This window comes from Vombatus ursinus, unplaced genomic scaffold (assembly GCF_900497805.2).
Source record: "Vombatus ursinus unplaced genomic scaffold, bare-nosed wombat genome assembly UNPS02005236.1, whole genome shotgun sequence".
Classification (NCBI taxonomy): Eukaryota; Metazoa; Chordata; class Mammalia; order Diprotodontia; family Vombatidae; genus Vombatus; species Vombatus ursinus.
Window position 1 is genome coordinate 4,267,879 of NW_020945014.1, and position 20,086 is coordinate 4,287,964.

At 38.0% G+C, this 20,086-nt stretch overlaps 1 protein-coding gene across 2 annotated transcripts in view; it reads right to left on the reverse strand.

Moving 5' to 3' along the window:
• The window catches only part of DENND3 (DENN domain containing 3), a 113,723-nt gene that overhangs the window by 38,982 nt on the left and 54,655 nt on the right, over positions 1-20,086 (reverse strand). For both annotated transcript variants that reach the window (XM_027844952.1, XM_027844942.1), the window contains exons 11-13: positions 14,048-14,151; positions 6,212-6,414; positions 4,374-4,895 (exon numbers count right to left, since the gene is read on the reverse strand). In XM_027844952.1, coding sequence (XP_027700753.1) covers positions 4,374-4,895; positions 6,212-6,414; positions 14,048-14,151 — 829 coding nt within the window. The remainder of the gene's footprint in view (positions 1-4,373; positions 4,896-6,211; positions 6,415-14,047; positions 14,152-20,086) is intronic.

Genomic DNA, 20,086 nt, shown 5'->3' on the forward strand with positions numbered 1-20,086 from the left:
CCTCCTGGATCCTCTCTTTCCCCTAGGTTTTTGTATTTTGTGTCACTGCTTTCCCTTGCTTCTCTCTTCTCAATGACAGCTTCCTTCTAAGTCTCCTTTGCTGGTTCTTCATCCATGTTATGCTCATGAATTCCCCACTTTCACTCATTCACATATCCAATCCATTGCCAAATCTTGTTATTCCTTCTTCCACACTATATCTCTTATATCTTCCCTTTTCTACACACACACACACACACACACACACACACACACACACAGACAGCACTCTAGCTCAGACTCTTATCCTCTCTCTCTTCTGGACTATAGCAATAGCCTCAAGTCTCTCCTCAGTCCAATGCAACCCAGTCAGTCACACGTTCCTTAATAAGTACGTAAGTTCATATGGTGCCTTATAGTTTATAAAGCCCTTTTCTCTCAACAGCTCTGTGAGGCAAGTAGTGAAATACACTCATTTTACAGAAGAGGAAACTGAGGCTCAATAAGGTTGAATGACTTGCCCATAATCATGCAGCTATAAAATATCTGAGATGCAATTCAAACCCAGACCTCCTGACTCTAAGAGCATCACTCAATCTACTATGACATATCACCTCTTACACAACACACTCAAATGCACTTTTATTCAGACAATTCTATTTATTTATTTTATATTATTTTATATATTTATATTAATACTATATTTTTATTATGTTATATATTTTATATTATTTTATATTTATTTATTTATACACTTTTATTCAGACAACTCTACCACCATTATTCATTTTCTTTTCTTTCTTTTTTTTTTTAAGGCAATTGGGGTTAAGTGACTTGCCCAGGGTCACATAGTTAGTAAGTGTCAAGTGTTTGGTCTGAGGCCAGATTTGAACTCAGGTCCTCCTGACGTCAGGGCTGGTGCTCTATCCACTGCGCCACTTAGCTGGCCCATTATTCATTTTCTATTAAAAAAAATCACAGAATCATAAACCCTGAGAGTTGGAAAGGACATTGGAGTACATCTAGTTCAATCTCTTCCTTTTACCAAGGACAAAACTGAAACCCCAGAAAGCTGAAATGACTGGCTCACAGTCACTGGCTAGTCAGCTTCAGAACTAAGATGAGAATCTGGTTCTCTTGACTCCCCAGCATTGAAGCAATATGGCTTGAGAAAGATCACTGGTCTTTCAGTCCATAAACTTGGATGTGAGACTCAGTTCCAACATTTACTCAGGGTGTGACTTTGGGGAAGTCATTTAACCTCTCTGAGGTTAGTTTACACAGCTGTGAAATAGGAATAGTAATATTTTAACCTCTTATCTCAAAGGGTTAAGCCAAGGGAAGGACTTTGTAAAAGGACTCTATCAATGTGAGCTATTATTAACTGCTTCCTCACAAAATGTAGCCCACAATCAGGTCCATTTTGGCCTAAGTGTGATAAATGTAGAAGCCCAGCCTAAGCTTATTTCAATAGTAAAAATGAGAAATAATGGTGATTTATGAATAAGAACTGGATAATCTGCAGCCCAGTTTTTAGGTGTTTTTCTTTTAGTCTGGCGGAAGTTTTTCATTCATTCATTACCTTCTGGTGGCCAAAAGGTGGCACTGCAGTCTCTTCTACACAGAAGAAAGACAGATTCCTCAGCTTAGCAAGAACAAAGAACAGAGATTTTAGGACCACACTGGAGAAGAAGGAGAACCAGGGGTGTGCTGGTGGATGGTCAACAACTGGCTTGGGGTAGGTGGAAGAATGTATAAATGATACATTTCTAAGTTTAATCTGCATTATTAACATCTTCTCCATCATTTTCTTAAGTCTTGATAATCAAGAAAACAATACATCAAGCCCAGATTTGTAGCCTTTGCTGATTTCAGATGTATATGCTCAAAGTGAAAATTTAACAATTGGGTCAGCCAGTATGAGAAGGCTCCGGCATATTACTACCTAGAACCAACCAACCTCAATGGCTATCTAGCCTTTCAAGTCCTTCACTGACAGGAGAGGAAACTGAAGAGTTGAGAGGTTAAATACCCAGCTTAAGGTCACCCAAGTAGTAAATCCAAGAGCCAGGATTTGAACCCTGATTCAAACTCTTGATTTAAAATCCAGCAACTTTACCATTACACCTTTCACACAAAATAAATGAGCGTTAATATTAACACAGGAACCCTGCTGACAATTGATAAATGCAGAGAACTCCCCCCCCCCCACTTATGTAGACTACTATATCATCTGAGATTTGCCCCTTGTGGTCATAATCCAATATGATTATGTAAAATTTCCTCCCCCTTATGCAGACTGCTATATCATCTGAGGTCTCTCAAGGTCATAATCCAATAGGACTATGTAAAATAATGACAAAAATGTAAAAGGTGACCAGATTTCAGATGTGTCCCCATAGGGTATGAAAACAATTTAATGAATTCCATATCTACAGCTAAAGTATTGGGTGGGAGTAAGGGGGGTATTTCCTGGGTTAGAATGAAAGGAAATTCAGCCATGTGAGGGTAGAGGAAGCCAATGCAAAAGGAGATGTAGTCAGAGACAGAAGGCCCAGTCAGGAGACCCAGAGAGTAAATCTCAAGTTTATAATTCAAGTAAAAACTAGCTATTATGACAGAGAGAGGAAGAAAGGGGGGGGGGAGAGACAGAAAGAAAGAGAGAGAGAGAGAGAGAGAGAGAGAGAGAGAGAGAGAGAGAGAGAGAGAGAGAAAGGAGAGGGTAGAGGAAAAGTGAGGGCAGAAAAATGTTACCATATGTTCAAAAGGCTAACCTGCCTAATACAAGCCACATGTATATAGCCTAAAAAAGTCAAAATTTCTGTTGGAAATAAAAAAGAAATGGCACTTAAATGTCAGTGACCACAGAACTATTTAGCTAATAGTGTTAAGCTACCCAAGAGACTTAGATACATAGCCCATCCTTACAAGAAGACGAGGGGTATCACTACAATCAACAACAAGGAGCATTCTCACCCTGGCCCACCCTGACCTTTCTCTTTTCTGAATGAATGAACTCACTACTGGCTCTACTACTCTTTGGCCACCTATATCCAAATGTCTTGCATTATCATTCCCCTGCTTTGTGTATCTCTGCTTTCCCAATAAGACTGTAAGATCCTCAAAGGCAGGAATTAGGTTTAAATACTTCTTTTGTAAGCATAATAATCAATAATAATAACAATTATTGTTTTTGCTCAGTCGTGTCCAACTTTTCACAACCCCATTTGGGGTTTTCTTGGCAAAGGTATTAGAGTAGTTTGCCATTTCCTTCTCCAGTTCCAGGAACTAAGGCAAACAGGGGTAAGATACTTGCCCAGGGTCATATAGATACTAAGTGTCTGATGCCAGATTTGAACTCAGGAAGATGAATCTTCTTGACTCCAGGCCTGGCACTCTATCCACTGCACCACTCAGCTGCCCTATAATAATGATTAGCAGCTGAATTTCTACAGCATTTCAAGATCTGCAAGGTGTTTAACGTATATTATCTCCTTTGATCCTCACCATAATCTTGGGAGGTAGATGCTATTATATCTGCACCTGACAGATGAGGAAACTGAGGCTTAGAAAAGTTGAGTGATCTGTCCAGGGTCTGATAGTGTTTCTGAGGCAGGTTTTCAATTCAGGCAAGTCTAGCGTCATATCCACTAAGTCATGCTGCCTCTTATACCACCCCGTCCCATCCCCTCCTATCTCTCAAGGCGCATATGTAGCTTCTAACACACAATCCTAATCTTGTGCCAGGTGTTCAAAAAAATACTGAAGTCAACCATGCCCAGACTAATGATGGCAGAGAACTAATGGGAAGAGTATTAGAATTTATTTTGTCACTCCTTTCTCAGCAGGCTAATCCAAAATAAAAAAAGAGTTCCAGCATATTGTGAGGAAAGTACTTTGTGAACTGAAAAGTACTTTGTAAATATAAGCTATTATTATTATTACATATTATATATTTCCATCCATGTTATGCTATATGTGCACACATATGCCAGCCTGCCTTTAAGAGGATTACATCAATAGAAAAACAAATAAAATTGACATTATTTAATATTTCCCTTTCATATTCTACCTCGATACTACAAAAACTGTTAATGAAACACTCGATGAGACAGTGGCTACTTTCAGGGGAACCATAATGGCACTCAGGGGTGATTTCCTTCCCTACCCCACTTTACAATTTCCCCCTCTATTACTCCCTAACCCTGGGATTTATGATTTAGGAACCAAGGCTAGTTGATACAACATATCTCTTTAGTCTCCGCAGCGCTGGTGATTCCAACTGACAGCACACGTGTTACTGAATAACTTCTAAATCAGGTACAATTTGATAGGTATCAACCCACCAATACGATGTTTACATCGAGAGAACCATAATATATTTTTCCTCTTACCTACAGTCAATGCTTCAAACAACCGGTGGATAATTTTGATATCCTTCACAATTCCTGATTCCTGAATTCTCTTCACAAAGACATCCAGATGCATATGCTTCTTTGGTAACTCAAAATTTTTCACGGGGTCATCTACCTTGGTGACTTCTCTTGGTTTTTCCATTATTTCACTAATGAGTCTTTTGAGCTCAGGCTGCCGTTCAGCTTGAGAACGTTCAGAAGAAGACATTGACTCCACCATTCTATTTACGAGATCAGCAGGAAAAATACTTATGTCCGTTCTGTACAGACTCTGAAAATCTGAAAGTGCACCCAGGAGTTTCCCTTCCATTAAATTAATGAGTCCTCGAAGGTAGAGATACCTTGCCAGCAGCACAGAGTTATCAGATGGTGGGAAATTGATAGCCTTACTCAGAAGGTCGATAAAATCAGCATAATAGGAATGAACGCACTGACTCACCAGTGGAAAATGTATTTCTGGTATCTTGAATGTGTACACTGATTTGGAGGTCAGCTTTGGAACTAAAAGGCAACAAAAAGAAGTAAGGTTGAAAATAAGAAAATTATTGACATACAGTCTTAAAGTTAGTTATGTGTTCACCATGACTTTTAAGTGAAATATTTGTATGCCCTGGGAATCATGTCTACATGCCCCAATGTTACAACAAATCCAAATGCTGCAAAACCTGAAAATGGAGTGAGTTTATAATTTAGCATATATTGGCCATGGAACCAATCTCTGCTCATATTCCTAAACCCCACACTGTTTCAAGGAAGCATTTCAGAATCTGTTTTAATCAATCGGTGTTTATTAAGCACCTCACTGGTACCTGGTATTGTGCTAGGCATTGGATTTTTTTTAACTCAGATTTTTTTCTTTTTTTATTATAAAGTAGACAAACATCAAATATGGACATTTAAGTATGCAAAGGGCAGGAAAAAGGGAATGTACATGAAACTGTGGACTTCTATCATATACAGTTTCTTAAGTGTATATTAAATTTAAAACTATAGTAACAAAACTGCCCTGCTTATCTGTATCCCTTCTGAAATTCCTTCCTTCTGTTCTCTTCTGTGTATATTTTTTATATTTCACTGAAGTTTGTCTATTTTCCTTTTTAATTATTGCATCTCTATCAACTCCTCACCCAAGGCAAAGAATTTCAAAATAAATTCTTTTCACAAAATTGTTTTGGATATAAGTCAGTCAGTTTTCAGATCTCTCCAGGAGCCCCATCCCATCTACTCATGAAATACTCCAGGGATTCAAATGAAACTGGGACTCTCCCTCTATTTCCCACAGAGAGATCAAAGAGTACCTTCTCAAGCATTCTCAAGTCCCCACCATGGCGGCTTCCCTTGACTAAAAACAAGTCCAGCAGAGACTCAACTTGCCCCAGCAGTTCCAGACAGGGGTGAGTGTTCCAGCTCTTTTTAATACTTAAAGGGACCTCAGATGCTTTAAAACAAGCTGATGTTTGCAGAACCAAAGGATACAGTTGGCCCTCAGGCCAGTTTACAAATAGCTGATGTTACACTGGTGCATGATTTGCTGCAGCTCAGAGAGAAACAAAATGTGTCAAATGTCAAATTGTCAATTTATATTTTATTATAATTTATATTTCAAGGGTTCTTTGGATACTTCAAATTGACATTATGAGTTAAATTATTTTTACAAATTCAGCTATTTCACATAAGCAACCACCATGTCATTCAGTTAGGATATTTTAAAAATATTTATCTATAAAGTCTAGGATTGCATTTCTGAATTATAAAAGTTTTAGCAGCATCCATCAAAGTTTGGGGAAAGAAATGACACAGATAAATCACTTTATCACCTGTATTATAGCCTTTACAACTATCCACAGTTTCTATTTTCCGAAGTGAAGAATTCCTTGGGGGTAATTCAGGTATTTTTATGTCTTGTAGATTTGGCATGCTCATTACCATTCGTCTTTTAACTATGTGCTGAGAGGAAAATCTTCGAGAAGCCATTTTCTCAATTGTTGGTCTTCGTGGGCTTACGAGCATGACATTCATTCTGAAAAGACAAACAAACCTCAAGTAACCATATTTTATAGATGTTGCAATATGCTGAAGAATAACAAGTTATGATTCCTCAGAAACCAATATGAATGGCAGACACAGATAAGTAGAAATTAGAGCTGTTAATGAAATAGCAAAATATACTATATAATTTAAGTTGATCGATGACCATTTATTAAGTACTTACTATGTACAGTGTGCTAGACCATTTTAACTAACACCTAAAACTAAACCTGTATCCAAAAAGAAAATTCAGAAACTTAGCAATGGCTGATATCTTTAGCTCCAGAGCACTTTCTAAACAAGGGATTCTTAATATTTTTTGTGTTATAGATCACTGTGGCTATTTAGTGAAGTGTATGAACCCTCTCTTAAAATAATATTTTTAAATGCATAAAATAAAATACATAGGATGGCTAAGGAAACTAATTGATTTAATTGAATTTAATTAATTTAATTGAATTAAAAGATAGTCATCAAAATATTTTTTAAAAAATAATTTCATGGGCCCCAGAATAAGAACTGATATTCTAAACAAATCCAATTTAAGATATTTTGGGCTTAACATTTCAGCAGACTCTAGCCAAACACACAGTTGAACACTTTAAGTGTGATTATGTGTTTGTTCTGGGGAAATTCTAAAAAGAATTATTAAGAGAGATGGCTGGTGAAAAGAAAACTGGTAATTTCAAAGAACATGGTTTCACCAAGAACAGGCTATGCTATATTATCCTAATTTTTTTTTTTTTGGTTGACAGAATTGCTAAACTAATAGATGAAGGGAATGCTGTGGCTACAATCTCCTTAGATTTCAGCAAAGCTTTTGATAAAGTATCTCATATTATTCCTGTGGAGAAAATGGGCAAAGGGAGACTAGATGACAATACAATTACATGGATTCAGAGCTGAGTGGACGACCAGACTCAAAGAGTAGCCGTTAATGGTTCAGTGTCGACATGGCAGGAGATCTGCAGCAGAGTTCCCCAGGGATCAGGGTTTGGCCCTATGCTGTTTATCAGTGACTTAAGTAAAGGCATAGATGGTGCTCTAATCGAATTTGTCAATAAACACAAATCTGGAAGGGACAGCTAACACAGCAGATGATGGTCAGGACACAAAAGAGTCTTGACAGGCTAGAGCAGGGGTCAGGCAAACTCCTGCTTTCACCGACAAGCTAAGAATGGCTTTTACATTTTAAAATAAAGTTTAATTATATTTTAAAATGTAAAAAACATTCTTAGTTCATGGATTTTACAAAAACAGGTCAACAGCCAGCCATAATGTGCTGACCACCTAGGCTAGAGAGCATTGGACTGAACTGAATAGAATAAAAATATAGAGATAAATGTAGAATTTTGTATTTGGATACAAAAAAAACTACTTTACAAGTACAAAACTGGGGATGGGGAAGGGAGTGAGGAGGAAATGCAATTGTTCTGAAAAATAGTGCAAGGTTTTGGCAATCTGAAAGTTCAATGAGTTGGCAGTGTAATGTCGCAGTCAAAAAACCCCCCAATTATTATTAATGCAATCTAGGGCTATGTTAAGAAAGTCATAGCTCCCACGAATAAGGAGGTGATAGTTTCCCTGTACCTTGCCATCATCAGACCTCATCTGGAGTATTGTGTTTAGTTTGGGGAGTTTAAGAAGGATATTGATAAGCTTCCCAGAGGAGAGGTGACCAGAACCATCCAGAGTCTTATACTTGTCTTGGATCATACTGTTGCTGAGAAGAGCTGAGTCCATAGTTGATCATCACACAACGTTACTGATACGTAAAACGTTTTCCTGGTTCTACTCATTTTGCTTTGCATTAGTTTGTACGAGTCTTTCCATGTTTTTCTGAAAACTGACTGTTCATCATTTCTTAATGCACAATAGTATTCTATTACATTCACATACTGAAGCTTGCTCAGCCATTCCCCAACTGATGGGCATCCCCTCAATTTCCAATTCTTTGCCACCATGAAAAGCGCTACTATAAATATTTTTGCACATGTAAGTCCTTTTCCCTTTTTTATCATCTCTTTGGGATACAGACCTAGTAGTGGTATTGCTGGATCAAAGGGTATGCACAGTTCAGTCGCCCTTTGGACACAGCTCCAAATTGCTCTCCAGAATGGCTGGATCAGTTCACAACTCCACCAACAGTGCATTAGTGTCCCAATTTTCCCACATCCTTTCCAACATTTATCATTTACCTTTTTTGTCATATTAGCCAATCTGATAGGTATGAGACGGTACCTCAGAGTTGTTTTAATTTGCATTTCTCTAATCAAAAGTGATTTAGAGCACTTCCTCATATGGCTATAGACAAATTTGACTTCTTCATCTGAAAACTGCCTTCTCATATCCTTTGACCATTTATCAATTGGAGAATGGCTTGTTTCTTATAAATTTGGCTCAGTTCCCTGAGAAATGAGGCCTTTATCAGAGACACTTGCTGTAAAGATTGTTTCCTAGCTTTCCTTCTAATCTTGGTTGCTTTGGTTTTGTTTGTGCAAATGCCATTTAATTTAATATGACCAAAAGTATCTATTTTATATTTTGTAATGTTCTCTATCTCTTGTTTGGTCATAAACCCTCTAACTCACTTAACTTCTCCTTTAAGAATTTGGATGCTATACCACTTGGTGTATATGTTCAGTATTGATATAGCAAAATGTCGTTTCCTTCCTTTTATCTCTTTTAATTAGGTCTATTTTTGCTTTTGCCTTGCTTGAGATCAGGATTGCTACCCATGCTTTTTTTTTTTTACTTCAGTTGAAGCATAATAGATTCTGCTGCAGCCCCTTACCTTTACTCCATGTATGTCTCTCTGCTTCAAGTGTGTTTCTTGTAAACAATATATTGTAGGATTCAGGGTTTTGATCCACTCTGCTATCTGCTTCTGTTTTATGGGAGAGTTCATCCCATTCACATTCACAGTTATGATTACTAACTGTATTTCCCTCCATCCTATTTTCTCTCTTGTTTATCTTCTCTCCTCTCTCCCTTTCCCTCCTCACCAGTGTTTTGCTTCTACCTACTGCCTCCCCTGATCTGCCTTCCCTTCTGTCAGTCCGTCCCTGCTGGGTAAGATAGATTTATATATTCAACTGATGGTGTATATTATTCCCTCTTCAAATCAATACTAAAAAGAGTAAGGTACAAGTGATGCCCAATGCCCACCCTCCCATCTTTGCCTCCACTATAATAGGCTTTTCTCACCTCTCCATGTGAAATAATTTATCCCATTCTATCTCTCCTTTCCTTTTGTACACAGTGTACTCCTCTTTCTCATCCTTTATTTTTTCATGTATTCCCTCAAATTCACCTTATACCCATACACTCTGTATATTCCTTCTAGGTGCATATTTAGCACACAGTTTTAAAAATTAGAAGTATCATCTTCCCATGTAGGGATGTAAATAGGTCAGCTCCATTGAATTCCTCATGCTTTCTTTTCTCTTTTTTCCTTTTTAGGCTTTTCTTAGGTCTTGATACTGGAGATCACATTTTTGTTCAATTCTGGTCTTCTCTTTATGAAACTGAAGGATCATTTTTTTCCCTTGAAGTATTATGCTTAATTTCGCTGCATAGGTGGATCTTGGTTGTAGTCCTAGATCCTTTGCCTTCTGGAATATCATCTTCCATGACCCCTGATCCTTTAATGTTGCAACTGCTAAGTCTTGTGTAATCCTGATTGTGTCTCCCTGATATGTGAATTGTTTCTCTCTGGCCACTTGCTGTATTTTTCCTTGATCTGAGAGCTCTGAAATTTGGCTATAATGTTCCTTGGAGTTTTTATTTTGGAATCTCTTCCCTGATTGGTGGATTCTTTCAATGCCTATTTTGCCCTGTGGTTCCAGGATATCAGAGCAGTTTTCCTTGATAATTTCTTGAAAGATGCTGTCCAGAGCCTTCCTTTGATAATGGCTTTTAGGTAGTACAATGATTCTGACACTGTCTCTCCTGGATCTATTTTCCAGGTCATGAGGGATTTCACATTTTCTACTGTTTATTCATTCTTTTGAATTTGTTTGATTAATTCTTGATGTCTCATAGAGTCATTAGCTTCCATTTGCCCATTTCTAACTTCTAAGGAGTTGTTTTCCTCAGTGAGCTTTTGTACTTTCTTTTCCATTTAGCCAATTCTACTTTTTAAGCAGTTGTTTTCTTTTTTCAAGCTGTTGACTTTTTTTCATAATTCTCTTGCATCACTCTCATTTCTTTTCCCAATTTTTCTTCTACCTCTCTTATATGATTTTTAAGCTCCTTTTTTGAGTTCTTTTCATGAGTTCTTTCTAGACTTGAGACGACTTCCATTTTCCTCTAGGGCTTTGCCCAATTGTTTACCCATTGTTGTCCTCTTCTGAGTTAGCATCTTGATCTTCCCTGTCACCATAATAACTTTCTACGACCAGATTTTTTTTGTTGTTGTTTTTTGCTCATCTTTTTTGGCCTTTCCCTTTCTTTTGGAGGTCTGGCCCCAAACAGATGATTTTATATTTGATCCTGGAGGTAATATGGAACTACTGGAATTTACTGAATGGGAGGTGACATGATGAGACTTTGATTTGTACATAGATGGCTCATGTAAAGATTTTGTAGAGTTGGTAGAGTAGGCATATAGGTTGGTAGTTGTAATATTTTTTGGTATTAATAAGGTCGAAGATTTTTTTCTACACTTTTGGTATCTTCCTGTCCTTTGGCTACTTCACATATGGCCCCTTGGATCTGTCACTCTTGTGTTTCCCTCCAGTGGGGATCTCGTTTCCATATATTTGGTCCAGTCCAGCTGCTTTCCCCTTCATTACCATCACTTCTACCTCACCTATCACAACATCTTGGACTGTGAAAGCAGAAATCCAAGTAGTAGCACCACTGTCCTGGACGGTGAAGTTTGTCACCATAATCTTTACAGATCTTTTCCATTCTGGTCCTTAAATGGCCTTGGGATGACGTGGTTCAATTGGCTCTCTTACCAAGCTTTCCCTAAACTGGTTTTAGGCTCTACTGTTTCTCTCTCCTTCATCAGATGCTGCTGCTCATATTCATCTCCCACCTTTCTTCACAAGAGTATACAGACAAGTTTACCTTATAAACAAGTGTTGGCTTTGGCTGCCATCTCTCTCCACTTGGCAAGTAAGTCATTGTTTGCTGAAAAAGTTGCTTTCAGAGTTTTGTTGGTTTTCTTTCTGTAGCAACAATTTACAGCAGATCAATGTCCACATAAAATTATATAATCGGTACTGATGTTGTTCTTGCTGTTGAGTCATTTCAGTCACATCCAACTCTTCATGACCCCATTTGGGGTTTTCTTGGCAAAGATACTGGAGTGGTTCATCATTTCCTTCTCCAGCCCATTTTACAGATGAAGAATTAAGACAAACAGAGTTAAGTGACTTGCCTAGGGTCATCCAGCTAGTAAGCATCTAAGGCCAGATATGAATTCATGAAGATGAGTCTTCCTGACTCCAAGCCCAGCACACTATCCAGTGCACCACCTAGTAGCCCATGCAGTATTAATACTATTACTGAAGTCCATTCCCATTACTGATTGCTGGTACATTTTTAAATAGTTCAAGATTAAGTTGTTTCAACTGTTTAGCATTTACTTTTCTCATCATTCTTTTTGTAGCTTTTTATTAATTCTGATCTTTTCCCTGATAAGTCAGCTGTTTGACTAACCAAAGATTCAGAGACAATACTGCATCAGTAACAAATCTTTTTTTGTCTGGGTAGAATGCAATCTTTTTATACTTTTTTTAGTGTTATTTGATGCTTGCCATATATAGCACCTACCAATTCTTTTCTCAAAAAAAAAATTCACCACATAAAAGCATCAAGATTATGTTTTTTGTTGTTTCTGTTCAGTTATTTCAGTTGTGTATGACTCTTTGTGACCCCATATGGGGTTTTCTTGGCAAAGAAACTGGAGTGGTTTGCTATTTTCTTTTCTAACTCATTTTACATATGAGAAAACTGAGGCAAACAGTGTTAAGTGACTTGCCAGTGTCTGAGGCCAGACTTGACCTCATGAAGATGAGTCTTCCTGACTCCAGGTCTGGCACTCTATCTGCCCATGAGTGGTCTACAGGTCTTTGGTCTTTCTTTGGTTTTCTGTGAACTATGTTTTCCCACATATTTCTCACCATCCTTACCTTTACATAGAAGCCACTGAGTATCATAGTATACATTGATTTAATTTGGGGTGTATTAAAAGTTTTTGTAGAATTTCTCTATCTCTTCATACTCAACAACATTGGTTAGTGCATAAACTGAAATTAATTTCATGGTGGTCTTTTGTAAATAGTTGTCATCAGTACTACTATATGAGTTGATCAGCTGTCCCATGAAATAATCTTTTTTTTTGTTTCCTTTGGATGTACAATAAAAACAACTCTACCAACTCCTCTTGAAAATGATAATATATATAAAATTGCTTTTGAAATTATAAAGTATGACCCAAAAATAAAGTTATATTACTATTCATCATAATAAAAAGTCATTAGTAGTTGTAGTAGCTACTTCAATACATCAAGTATCCATGATTTCATTGTTACGTATACTCTCTTCCTACATACAAATGGCAACCTCTCCATTTCTTACCTCTTTCTAATTATAAGTGGCCAAACCAATACCTGGTGGCAAGTCATCTGATCACGAGTGTCTCTTAACTTGGGCTGGTCCTTAAATGCTAGATCATTGCTAGATGCAAAATTATCATTCTACAGGGACATATTCTTGGTCTAAGAAGCAGGAATCACTCTCAAACCACCATGGGACACAAGAATAGGACTTTAATGGAGGACCATTATTACAGTTTTAAGCAATAATAATAAAAATAATAATTCAAGATTAAAAAATGGGACTATCCTGAGACAAGTTTGAAATAGTTACTGACCATCTTATTGTATCATCTAATTGTAACTTTCAAATGCGAGCAATATATAATGGAGTTTCATTGTGATAATTAATCTTCAGCCATTAAAGTCCTACAGAATCTCTTACCATTGTACAGGGGTGGTCATCAGTCTCAAAGGCTATGCCAGGGAAACACAAGTTCTAGAAGATCCATCCTGCAAACTAGAAAGGCCTTAAGTATAGGCCCTGTGATCCTGGTGATCAAACATGTGTCTATTGTTAAGGACCAGCTTAATTAAACTCAGACAGACTCAAGTTGGTAACAGGGAGACTCATTTTTCAGCCACAGCAATTCTTGAAAGGTATTTGTTAAATTACAAAATGGCTGAGATCTGCATTGGTGGAAGGAATACCTACATCAGTGAAATGACAAACTCTTGAAGGATTGAAGTAATTGCTTATCTTATCATTTTCTTAGCTTTGTGAATCTGAATTGGGCAATTATCATTGGAGAGAATTAATTATAATGAATATAGAATTATTCAACATTCCCTTAAGAAATTAGGCTATCCTAAGGTAAGTTTGAAGTAACTGCTAACCATCTGATTTTGGATTCCAGATAGGAACAACAGTTTTTGCAGTAAATATACTATGAAGTATAAAGTTTTTTAGCCAAAATAAAGAAATGTTTCTTTCCCATTTATTATCCGAATAAGTGACAAATTATGACTCCAAAATCCAGCCACAGAGTAAGCCACAAAGGGGGGGAAAACACGTACCTGTCTTCTTCAGACTCAGTGCTAAGTTCCATTTGAGCAAATGCATCCATTCTTCTGTTAAGACGAGCTTTAAGAAAAGAATGAAATATGTAGGTCTCTAATACCTGGAATGCACAAAAAAATTTCAGTTACAACTAAGCAAATTCAAGTGTACCAAGTTTCCTTCTCCACTGACCACAGTTCCTAGCACACAGACACTTAATAAGCATTTGCTAATTAATGAAATATCACATCTAAACAACAAGAAATGGGGGTGACTACAGAAGATTTGACTCAAACGACTGAAGTGAGAAGTAAGAATTACAGAGGCAAAGGCGCAGAGGGGATAACCAACTGAGGAGACTTCATCTGGGGGGCGGACATTATAGAGGTCTCCTTCAATGCAGGATTGTCTTGGCTACAATGAGCCTTGGCCTGGCCCTCTCCTGTCCCATTACACTCAACTGAAGGGACCCCACCTGAGAGCCCTTCCCTAGCCTATGACTAGCAAATTCCTTTCTCCTGTTGTTCTAATCCCTAAATCTAGTAAGTGAAAACCTCTTCCCCTTGCTACCTCTTTCTCCAAGTTCTTATCCCCATTCAGGTGAGCATTACAATTCTCTGGTTCAAATTCTCTTATTTCATTTGGAAGCCTCACTCTATGACTAACAAGCTCCATTTCACCCTCTATCCCTTCTTCTTACACTCCCATCTTCAGGCACTAACCATTCTCCAGTGATGCCCACTCCTCTCAGACACCACCACACAGGACCAGAAGTTAGCACAGTGTTTGCTTTCTTGCTGCTTTCAATAAGTTCTCTTTATTGAGTGCACATAATCTGACTATAATACCCCATCCAGATCTTTGCTGCTGTTATGTAGTGATTTCTAGGTCATTCTCTTTCCTTCCTCAATGAATTCCACCTCCTCCTACTATCAGGGGTGCCTTACACTCCTAGCCTTATCCCACTGGCCCTGGACCGTCCAAGAATTGACCTGACATGGCCAGGCAGTAGGAAGAGCCTCCACCACCACTGGGGGGTGCTCTATCTCCTTACTTTGCCCCTCTCCCAATTCTCTTCCTGGGCTGTTCCAGAACCCACCTGAGATGACCTTAACATCTGTCTGGCCTCTATGCCCTGCAGTCCCTCAGCATTGCCATCTTAACTACTTAAGTAACTCAAGAATGTCTGGGCCTTGCCATTGATTCAACCACTGAAGGCTGAAGACTTTTGGACCTTTCCATCTGCCCTGGAGCTAAACTAATTGATAAGCAATATTTATGAGAGCAGGGATTCTCTACCTTTTTCTATTTCCATACCCAGTGCTTAGCATTGTGTTTGGCCCAAAGTAACCACTTAATAATTTTTCCCTCATTCATTCATTCATTCCTCATAGAGAATCCAAACTCTAATACCTAAACTAATTGGTACTAAAGTCATACAAAATATTTTTCAAACATCTGGACCTCCGAGGTCCAAATTAACACCTTCTATTACTATGACCTCTATTATCATCTCGCCTTAGTCATCTACGTGAGTGGACCAGCCTTAGATCTCACGTCACCAAAACCTGTTCATCCTCCCAAAATCTGAACTCTGCAAAGTCCTTTCTCTGATCACAACCTCTGGTATGCCCACTTCTCCTAGGGCTCATCCCACCTAAGCCTTCTCTTGGTCCTTACCATAACCTACAATCTCTCCATCTCTATTTTCCAAGTCCATTCTCTTTCTTTTGGCTTCACATTCTCCCCTTCACAATCTTGATCCTAGTTCAACAAAGCATTGTCTTTCACCCTGGAATTCCCCCATGCCTTTGTTTTCCCATTCTTCAAGGGCTGCTGATCCTCCTCCATGAGTCACACTCATATCTACTTTCTCTGCTTTTACTCCTAATGCACTGAACCCTAAAAGGGAAGCCGTAAAATCATAGGAATTGGCTCCACTACAAATTCATGTTACTTAATAATATCTGGCATTGACACAGCATGTTATAAATACATTATCTCACTTGATCTTCACCACAATCTTATGAGGTAGGTAGGAAAGGTCTTATTATCCCTATTTTATGGATGAGGAAACTCCCAAGAGTATGTGTCTATTGCCACACAGCTAACAGGTGTTGGAAGCAGGTTTCAAACCTAGGAGTCTCCTGACTCCAAGCTCAGTGTTCTTTCTACCACACCACATTGCTGCTAAATACAATTGAGCCCTCGCTATTGTACGGAAATCTTTTTATTCACCCAAACCTTCTCCTCTTTCCTTAAATCCTCAATTTCAAATCCAATCCCCTCTACCTCGCTTTCTACTTTGCTGAGCTCTCTCATATTCCTTCCTCTTCTGCAGTGGTGTACTGTAGTGGGCTCATACTGGCTTAATAGAGCTGATAATTAAATTTCAGGGTGAGCATTTACACCTCAGAAATCAGCAAATGCTACAAATCAGGTCTTGACTTATCATTTCATTAAGAAAGTGATGGAAAATATGTTAATAATGTTGATTAAACATAAAAGGTGTTAGACATACATTGTTTCCCATAAAGCCAGATGCTGAACATTTACCAGCACACACTACCAGCTCCATCCCAGCTTTCAGGGGAAGAAGTGGGCTTTCTTTTGGCCAAGGCTAACCCATTCACTTGCTCCCCCGATCCCATCTCTTCCCTTTCATGAACTTAATCTCTGTCCTCCTCTCAACTTCGATCTCTCTCCATCTACTTCCTTGCTGTCTACAGACATGCTCATATCTCCCTAATACTTGACTTTAAAAAAAGAAAAGAAAAGAAAACATCTTTACTTTACTGCCTACCTAAAGTTGTTGTCCTACAGATCTTTCTCCTTTCACTGATAACCCCTTAGTAAGAATAGCTGACAGTATCTCTACTCTCAGAGTTGCAATGACCATATCTGTGCAGATGACTCCTAAAGCTATATATCTAGCCTTAATCTCTCAAATATATTCTGGTTCCGTATCTCCCACCTCCTATTATACATGTCCATGTGGATCAGGGGTGTGCTGGAGCAAGGTCAAACCATCTTAGGAGAACTAATTGTTAAATTTTCAATGTGAGCATTTAACACTCCATCCACCATGCTGCTGGATGCCTCTAAGTGGGGCTGGAAACCTATCACATCTGAGATTCTATAAATCGAGAGCTGTCCAAAAGTATATTGGGCTACCCCAGGGGGTAGGGAGTTACTGTTACTGAAGGTCTTCAAACAGACACTGTATGCCCCACTTTTGGGAGGATTATAAAGAGTGGATTCTTATTCAAGTACAGATTTGGTTTATATAACCTTGGTGATCTTTTCCAGCTCTTAGATGCTATGCTTCTATGATACACCTCACAAAGATGGTGGCTAGTAATACTCCCACATCATCAGGTAACTATAGAAATTACAGTTGGAAGGAACCTTACAGATTATCTAATCTAAACCTTTGTTTTACAGAAGAGGAAACCAAGGTCACATATTAGCTTCATGGCAGATCTGGGACTAGAACACACATATGAAGATCAAATAAGATATCTGTATGTAAATCATTATATCAACATGAAAGCCGTTGTCTAGCCCACCACAACAAAACCCTCTAGAAAGAAACCTTATTTAAATATATATTGTGTAAATAAATGTTGTTGAACTCAAATAGAAACTAAGCCCCCTACTGACTTAGAAAATCACAAATTAACATTATCCATGTTGTATTGTATTTGTGTTAGCTATTGTTCACAAATTAACAAATTCCCAGCTACACTTTAATCTGGTTCAGGCCTTATTTGAGTTTTGCCAATAGAGTAGTCCTCAGGCCCCTATCTACTCTGACACCTCTGATGAGAGCTGTCTCTTTTCAGAGGGTGTGGGATAGCAGAGAGAGCTGGCTCTGAATCCCAGAGAGTTTGAGTTCTGCCTCTGACACCTCCTGATTCTGTGGTGCTGGGCAAGCCAATTAACTAACCTCTCAGCACTGCAGGAAATTCTATAAGGCTCTAAGTTGCAGAGGGACTTTTGGTGCAGGGACTTTTCTTCATCCAGGAGTTCCCCTTATTAATGAACTCATAGGTCTCTATATCTTAGTTCTCATCTTCTCTTAACCATTCTTTGTATTTGAAGAATTTTCCTGCTCTAATCAGTTCAAAACACTGCAGAAAATGAAATAAAAATTGCTAGATTGCTGTTATGATAACAAACACCCTCAATCAGGAATTTTTAATTGGGTTTCCACCATACGTATACTTTCAAATAATTCTTCCTACCTTCATGGATATCCATAGATACCTACTGGCTCTTGAATCCCTAACTCACATAAAGTTTATTTGCATTTATTCATTTAACCTATCAATCAATAAACATTTATTAAGCACCTACTATGTGCCAGGTACTTTGCTAAGCATTGGGACACAAAAAGAAGCAAAAGACAGCCCCTACCTTCAAAGAGCATACAACCTGATGGGGGAGAAAACATGGAAACAAATACAAAGCAAAATATATAACAGGATAAATAGAAAAAATTAACAGAGGGGAGGCATTAGAATTAAGAGGGGTTGGGAAGATCTTCCTGAAAAAGATGGGATTTTAGTTGGGACTTAAAGAAGCCAGGGAAGTCAGTGGGAAGAGCTGAAGAAGTGCATTATGGGCATGGGAGATAATCAGAGAAAATGCCCAGAACCAAGAGATGGAGTGTCAGTTGTTTGTGAATCAAGACTCCAGTGTCACTGGATTGAAGAGTACATGGTGGAGAATAAGGTGTAAGAAGGCTGGAAAGGTAGGAGACTTAGGTTCAAATCCCCACAGTGAAACTTACTAGCTGCTGTGTGATAAACCTCAATTCCTCTAAGCCTCTTTCCCCATTTATAAATTTGAGATAATTCCATCTTCCCTGATTTGTTGTGAGATTCAAATCAGAAATTCTATCCAAAACTCTGTAAATGGCAAAGTATATTGGCAGTTTCAGCTACCACTATTTTTATTTCTTTTTTGATACTGCTAGCTGTGAGTAAAGTCTCTTCTGACCTATACATCCAAAACAGAATCAAAGAAGAAAAGGACCCACATTTACAATATTTATAGCAGTTATTTTTGTAGTGGCAAGGAACTGAAAACTAAAGGGGTGCCCATCCATTGGGGAATGGCTGAACAAATAAAGGTATATGATTATAATGGAAGACTCTTGTACTGTAAGAAATGAAGAAAAAGAGGATTTCAGGAAGACCTGCAAAGATCTGCATGACCTGATGCTGAGTCAGCAGAATGAGGAAAACAATTTATTCTATAACTATTGTAAAAATGAACAATTCTGAAAGACTTAACTCTCATCAACTAAATGATCAACCATAACTCCAGAAGACAGATGAATAAGAATGCTGCCCACCTCATGACAAAGATGAAGAACTAATAAATAGAATGAGAAACATGTTTTTTGGACTTCATGAATAGGTGTGGGGGTGTTTATTTTGCTGAACTATGTTTATATGAGTTCGGTATTTATTTTCAGGGGGTGGCAGAGGGTGGGAGGTAGGAAAAAAGTATGATCATTGAAAAAAATTATTTAAAAAATCTTTTAAGTCTAATATTTTAGTCTATTTGCAATGCTATCAGAATAAGAGATTATACACACACACACACACACACACAAATTATGTTGATGAGGCTAATATATGTTTTCTTATGTGCCTGTGGCATCCTGTTAAGCATATGATGGTCCTATTCCTTACTATTCAAGATATTTATATCTAAAATGAGAACACAGGCAGGCATTTATAAACATAAAATCTTTAATTTTATGAAAATAAAAATACGCTAAAGAAGTTGAATTCAGTTTTAAAGATGACTCAATCTAGAGATTTGTTGAGTTTTCTTGATCAAAAATTAATATCATCCAAAGCATATGGGATTAATGGAAGAATTCTTGTAGGTAGGAAGATAAAGTAACAATAGCACTTTAAAGGTTTTCAAAGCACTTAATAAATATTATTTGCACCTCACAATAGCCCTTGGTAGAGCTGTGTGACCTTCTCAGCCTGGAGTATTCCTGCCCCATTAGTGCCTATAGTGAGTTCTTTCTG